At 35.4% G+C, this 7,568-nt stretch overlaps 1 protein-coding gene across 5 annotated transcripts in view; it reads left to right on the forward strand.

Moving 5' to 3' along the window:
- Positions 1-7,568, forward strand: part of ZBTB44 (zinc finger and BTB domain containing 44) — a 67,165-nt gene that overhangs the window by 43,605 nt on the left and 15,992 nt on the right. For all 5 annotated transcript variants that reach the window (XM_013007627.2, XM_045295347.1, XM_045295348.1 and 2 more), the window contains one exon: positions 3,851-3,935. In XM_013007627.2, coding sequence (XP_012863081.1) covers positions 3,851-3,935 — 85 coding nt within the window. The remainder of the gene's footprint in view (positions 1-3,850; positions 3,936-7,568) is intronic.

The raw sequence follows: 7,568 nt of genomic DNA on the forward strand, positions 1-7,568 counted from the left end.
TTTCTTCATAGTTTGTCATTTGACTAGAAGCTCCACTGAAACCTCTTGCTTCTGGGTGACCTTGCTGGCATATGAAATACCAGTGACAGAGCTTCCAGCATCACTGCAACACATAAACCACCACATTATAACAGACATGTGGTGAAGAAAAGAAGGAGGATTTTCCTAAGTTCATGAAAGGTACCAGTTCATAGATTAGAGACCAGCAAAGAAATACAAATCTAAATATATAGAAAACTTCTAAAATAAAATAAAACAGAAAGTGGCAGTTATCATCAAAAGAATTTAATAATTGGGATGATATGCTCGATGTTTTAAAAATAACTGTCAATATAGATTTCTACATACACTGTGTCTTAAAGAAGGTACCGTATATACTCGGGTACAAGCCAAGTTTTTTCAGCACATTTTTAATGCCGTTTTTGTGGTAAAATTCGGTGTCTCGGCTGATATTCAGGTTGGCTTATACTCGAGTGTATATGGTAATAGTTATTTTCAAAGTAGAAAAAATTCAGATCAGCAAATAATTGCTAAAGAAAATTCTTTAAGGTGAACTTCAGAAAGAATTGAGCCCAGGAGAAAGGTCTAATACAAGAAGAAAAGAAGTGAATGAATATTACTTGTTTAGAAAAAGTCTAGTGGAGCTTAATCAAAGTAAAGTATCAGATTATTTCTAAGTAGTAGGTTAGGAGTGGGTGGGAAATGATGTTTATATATTCTAAGATCTTTTTGTTATCCAGGAGGAAGTAAAGGTTTTAATTAGACTTTGGTGACGTGTTATAATTTCTAAGGTGACTAACAAAGAATCAAAAGTAGTAGGAAAGTTGGAATAATTGTTATCACTTATACCATCAACAAGTTGATTCAGAAATGTATACAGAAATGGAAAGGACCAAGAAGAGCCAAGATTCTCATGAAGCAAGTGACGATAAAGGGACTTGTTCTACCTTGATATAAGGATTCCTTATATAGTTGTGACTAAAAATTGGTATTAATGTAAGTAAGTCCAAATCGATAGGATGATAGCCTGGAAACAGGTCTGTACACTTAACTTTCACTTGATATATGGCAGGTGAAGGGTAAGACAGACTTCAGTGCATGTTGGATATAATGAATCACAAAATCAATTCCAGATCAGGATGGACAACAGAAAAGTGGGTGAAGGGAGACGTCGGACAGTGTAAGATATGACAAAATAATAATTTATAAATTATCAAGGGTTCATGGAGGAGGGGGGAACGGGGAGGGAGGGGGAAAATGAGCTGATACCAAGGGTTCAAGTAGAAAGGAAATGTTTTGAGAATGGTGAGGGCAACACATGTACAAATGTGCTTGACACAGTGGATGTATGTATGGATTGTGATGAGTTGTATGAGCTCCCAATAAAATGATTTTTTTAAAAGCCAATTTCAGATCAGTTTTAAGGAAAATATGAATGTAAAAAGCCATCATTGATCTTTCTTAAGATAATTTGAGATGTGAAATTTTTTTAAATGAGTAAAAATTAATAACCATGGTAGAAACAAATTCATCAATTCACTACCCTTTTTTTTTTTTCATTTTATTGGGAGCTCTTACCGATAATATGCTATAGTTAAATCACATCAAATGGTATTGTACAATTGTTATTACATTCAATTTCAAATCATTTTCTTTCCTCTTGAACTCCTTGATATCAGCTCCCTCTATTCCCCCCCAGAACTCACCCTTTTTTTTGCTGCATTTCACACAGTCCAATATATACATTTATGTACAATTCTGTTGTTTGCTCCCCTCAAGTGGAGTTACACAGGCATGTTATCAGCTGTTCCCTCTTCCTTTCCCCCTCCCCTCACCTCCCGTTCCCTCAGGGAACCATTACTCCTGTTACTGTTTCTGGAGTGTTATCTATCTTGGCTTTCGTGTATCAAATGATTTTGATGATACAAACAAACATACGCAAGTCTAACATGATAATGAGGGAAAACAAAAACTATAATATTAAAGGGAGGAGATATTAAAGAACTAGAGGCTAGTTATGTGCTTCAGTGCTATACCGCACCCTGGATTTGTCATCCCTACCATGTGGTCCTTCTGAGAGGGACAATTCAGTCCCATTTTTAAATGTGCAGTTATCAACAACAATGAAAGAAACCATGGAGAGGTGGAAGATACATGTATAACGGGTATGTAAAGAGCTCTTAAAATGAAAAAGCAGACAATGTAACAGTAATACATAAACATGTCAAAAAAGAGAAGGTTCAATAAATACATGTAAAGGTACTCAACTTCAATAACAAAGCAAATTTAATACAAACCACAGTGAAATATTTATACCCACCAGATTGGCATTTTTTTAAAAAGTGATATAGTCAAGTGTTTGTGAGAATGTGAAAAAATACAACTCTTACAAGCCTGGTAATATTGTAAGTGTAGTGCAATCAGTTTGGAAAACTGTTCAGAATTTTCTGGTAAAGTTGAAGAATCGCATATTTTAAGACTAGCAATTTCACTCCTCTAAGTGTATATTGTAGCAAAAAAGTGTGTATGTGAGCATTGAAAGCTACTTTTGCAAAAATATAACAGTATTGATCATAATAACCGAAGACTCAAATATTCATTAAGAGTAAAATGGGTGCAGTACAGCACCGATGAAACATACAACGTTCTTCTAGTTCTTTAATGCTTCCTCCCCTCCGCTATCATGATCCCAATTCTACCTTACAAATCCAGCCAGACAAGAGCATGTGCACAGGTACAAGTAAGAGCTGGAAACACAGGGAATCCAGGACAGATAAACCCCTCAGGACCAATAATGAGAGTAGCGATATGAGGAGGGGAAGGGGAAGGTGCAGGGAGAAAGGGGGAACTGATCACAATGATCTACATATAACCTCCCTGGGAGAGCACAACAGAAAAGTGGGTGAAGGATTATCAAGGTTCATGAGGGAGGGAGGGGGGAAATGAGCTGATACCAAGGACTCAAGTAGAAAGAAATGTTTTGAGAATGATGACAGCAACAGTGTACAAATATGCTTGACACAATGGATGTATGTATGTATGGATTGTGATCAGAGTTGTACGTGCCCCCAGTAAAATGATTTTTCTAAGTAAAAAGGATAAATTATTACTCTTACACAACAGTGATCAAGCTTCAGCTACCTGTGACACACTTAGATGAATCTGCACTCTTGAAGCAAGACTAAGAATTCATACAATATAAATCAATTTAAGGAAGTTTAAACAAATTCAATGAAGTCTACTCTGACTCAGACATAAACTGTTTATGACAAGGGTCAGCAAACGGCCTTAGAGGGTCGGATAGTAAATATTTTAGTCTCTATGGTTTCTCTTGTGACCACAGCTACTCAGTTCTGCAACTGTAGTGAAAGCAGCCGTAGGCTCTACGTGGCCATGTTCTAACAAAAACCACCCCTTAGTGTGTGGGTACATCTATTTGAGACAGAGCTACTTTTGTTAAAGGAAGACGATTGTCATCATGAAAGGGATGGTGCTACGTCTTAGAGGAGTGGGGGGTTATGATCAGAAAAGAATAAATGACTTCTAGGATGGTGGCAGTTTTCTCTTTTTTGCTTTAATAACTCAATTTCCTAAATTACACACAAAGGGTATATTTCACAAAAAACAAGTTTTTAAAATTGTGTTTCCTTTAAGTTGTGATACGTATTTTTAATTGATCTTTGTAGTTTGTGGGGAGGGGTAGAATTGAAAGATAGTGGGGTGTTTTTTTTCCTTCAAACTTTTGATGCCCTACAATAGGATGTGTTTGTGGCTTGGAGATGAATCTGGTGAATAGTATCTTGGTCTTTATTTACACCAAAGCACTGACAGTGTCCCTTTTTATTTACAGGCTCAGTAGATGAAGGTGTCACCGAGGGGTTACCAACACTTCAGAGCACTTCTAGCACTAATGCCCATGCAGATGATGATGATCGGTTAGTACTAACATAGTATATCATTTTCTTGTAAGGGTCATGCTTATAACTCTGAATTCAAACATTTTGAACTTACGGACTTCTGGGATTTGTAGGAGAATTTTGTTTATGGAACTGAGCTATTGAATAGTTTCTTGTGTATTTTGTAGTAGCATTATAAATTAGATTACCTGTACTCGTGTTTTTGACATTTGTAAAACTTTCAAGTCATATTATGTTAGATAGTGTATCAGGTCAGTAACCTGAAACACAGGCCAATTCCAGCCCATGACCTATCTTTATACATTTTTAATTTATTCATTTTACTCTGGGATAGGGGCTGAGGAGAATCCTGGGATGCATCTGTAGAGTAGGAGCTGAAGGGGATACCTGGGGCTGTCATTTGTTGGTTGGGACTTTCTTTTTCACCTAGGTGGTCATTTGAGCTAAAGCTAATGGTATATGATCAAAAGTAATGTATGCAACCTGTAAGTGTCTTTTTGTTTGTCTCTATTTATTGGCCACCCCCTTCCCTCTGGCCTCGCTAACCATAAAAGTCTGCTGCTTTTACTGTGAAACCATTCTGGCTAATTTTTCTTTTATGATAATGATCTCATAATATATTTGTCTTTATGAGATTGCCTAACTTTGCGGAGGATAATATTTCCAAATTAGTCCATGCTATGAGCTGTTTGACAGTTAACAGCATTGTATTCTAGGGGTACATGATATTCCATTGTATGTATTCATTAGTTTCTATTCATTACTCCACACACCTGCATTTTGGTTGTTTCCATCTTTCTGCTATTGCAGATAACATTGTACTACACCCAAGTATACATATATCTGTGTGTGTTTTCTTTGGGGGTAAGTGCTGAGTAGAGTAGAGTTTGCCTAGTCATACTGTATTTCATGCACATTTTGTTTAAAGAACCACTTTTCATAGTGGCTGCACAATCCTGCAGCCCACCAGAGAATTTGCAGAATGAGGGTTCCAATTCCTCCACATCATCTCCAGCATTTGTTATTTTCTGTTTTTGATACTTTTTTTTTTTAATTTGCTATCAGTGGATGTGTGCGATGGCACCTCATCATAGTTTTAATTTGCATTTATCTTAATAGCAAGTGATTGTAAGCCTTCATGTTTGTTGCCTGTCCTGATCATCATTTTTGATGAACTGTCTGTTCATGTCTTTTAATGGGATTATTCATGTTTTTGTTATTGATGATGTTGCACTTTTCTAAATTTTGGATATTAGCCCTTTATCTGTTAAATCATTGCCAAAAATTATTCCGTAGTATATAGATTCTCCTTTTACTCTTTTGATGTACATACAGGTCCTATTTTTAGAAGGTCTCCAGCCTCTATTTTGTCTTCGGTAGTAATGGGTGTTTTTTCAGTGTGTTTGATACTGTATTTATAGCTTATATTGAAGCTCTTAAGTTTGTCCCAGTTTAGTCATTATAATTCTAAAGTTTATATTAAGTCTTTAAATCATCTGGTGTGTGCTTTTTTCTCTGATGTTAGGTATGGATCCTGTTTCACTTTCTGCAGATGGATATCTGACTTTCTTCAGCACCACTATTGAAAGGACTGTTTCTTCCCCATTTGATGTGTTTCAGTCCTTTATCAAAAACCAGGTGTCTCTGGGTGCTTGGTCTTGTTTCTAGGTTCTCTATTCTTGATAGGGAAATCCTGATTCAGTGATCTGCATATCTTGTTGCACTGACACCATGTTGCTTTAACTACTGTCGCAATATAGTACGTTTTAATTTTCCTCTTTCTTTGAACAATAGTGCTAGGATTTGGATCAGAATTGCATTATCTTTATAGATATTTTCAGGTAATATTGACGTCTTCACTATATTAAGTCTTCCTACCATGAACACAAAGCATGCTTCCATTTATGTATGCCTCCCTTGGTTTCTTGTTGTAGTGTTTTGTAATTTATTTCTAAGTATTTCATCGTTGGGTGGTTATTATGAATGTTACTGTTTTTCAAATTTCCTTTCCAGAGTTTTCTTCCTTAATGTACAGGAATCCTATTAATTTTTGTATGTTTTTCTTACACCCTGCTACATTGCCAAATTTTTCAACCCGTTCCAGCAAATATCCTATCAAATCTTATATATACAAAATCATGTCATTTGCAACAATTTTACTACTTCTTTCTGATCCCGTTGCCATTTATTTCTTTGTGATGTCTAATAGTTTGACTAGGAGTTCCAGATGATGTTAAAAAAAAGTGGTGAGAAAAGGGCATCCCTGTCTGGTACCCGTTCAGAGGAGGAAGGCTTTCCGTTTCTTGCCATTGATTTGTGTATGTGCCATTTACTACATTGAGGAATTTCCCTTTTGTTCCTGTTTTATGGACTGTTTTTATCAAATAGGATGTTGGATTTTGTCAAATACCCATTCTGCACCAATTGATATAATCAAAGGGTTCTTTTGATTTATTTATATGATAGAGTGCATTGATTATTTTACTAATATTGAAAAATATCCTTACATACCTAACAAATCCATTTGATCATGATGTAATTTTTTTAAATGATTTGTTGAAGTCTTTTGGCTAGAATTTTGTTGAAATTTTTTGCACCTATTCTAAAAGGATATTGGTCTATAATTTGTCTAATCTGGTATCGTCTGCCTGATTTTGGTATCAGGGATATACTTGCTTCATAAAATGGGAATGATAGTATATTGGTTTTTTTTTTGTCTTGGAATAGTTTGTATATAATTGGTGTTAACTCTTCTCTGAATGTTTGTAGAATTTCCCAGAAAACTCATCTAATCTTTTGGACTTTATTGTTGTTGGGAATTTTTTAATGGCCAGATATGGTTCTTCATGTGTTAAAGGTCTGTTAATGTTTTCTATATCAATCTGTGTTAAATTTCCACTATATAAGTAATGTGCTTCTAGAAATTTGTCCATTTCTCCCACATTTTAAAATTTACTAGTCCTTCATAATATTGTGATATCCTTTGTTAATTTTGGTTAGTTCTGTTGTGATGACACCCATTTCATGTATTATTCATAATATTTACGTCTTTTCTTTTGTTAACCATGCCAGAAGTTTGTCTATTTTGTTAATCCTTTTAAAGTAACAATTTCTTTTCTTATTGGTTTTTTTCCCGTTGTTTTTCTGTTTTCACATTCGTTTATTTCTATTCTTTACTGTTTCTGTCCATTGTCAAAGGATTTATTTTGCTGTTCTTATTCAACTTTTTGTAGATAACAGTTTAGGGTGTTGATTTGGGTTCTTTTTATTTTTTATTTTTATAGATGCACTTATTGCTATGAATGGCTGCTTTTGCTGCACCCATTGCCCTAAAGATTTGTGTATGTTGTATTTTGTACTCATTTGTTTTTTGGTTTTTTTATCATTTTATTAGGGGCTCATACAGCTCCTCACAATCCATGCATACATCCATTGTGTAAAGCACATATGTACATTCATTACCCTCATCATTCTCAAAACATATGGTCTCCACTAAAGCCCCTGGCATCAGCTCCTCATTTCCCCCCTCCCTCCTCGCTCCCCCCACCTCAAGAACCCTTGATAATTTATAAATTATTATTTTGTCATATCTTACACTGTCCGATGTCTCCCTTCACCCACTTTTCTGTGGTCCATTCTCCAGGGAGGAGG

This window comes from Echinops telfairi, unplaced genomic scaffold, assembly GCF_000313985.2.
Source record: "Echinops telfairi isolate 266 unplaced genomic scaffold, ASM31398v2 ScPeMD7_5592;HRSCAF=6446, whole genome shotgun sequence".
Classification (NCBI taxonomy): Eukaryota; Metazoa; Chordata; class Mammalia; order Afrosoricida; family Tenrecidae; genus Echinops; species Echinops telfairi.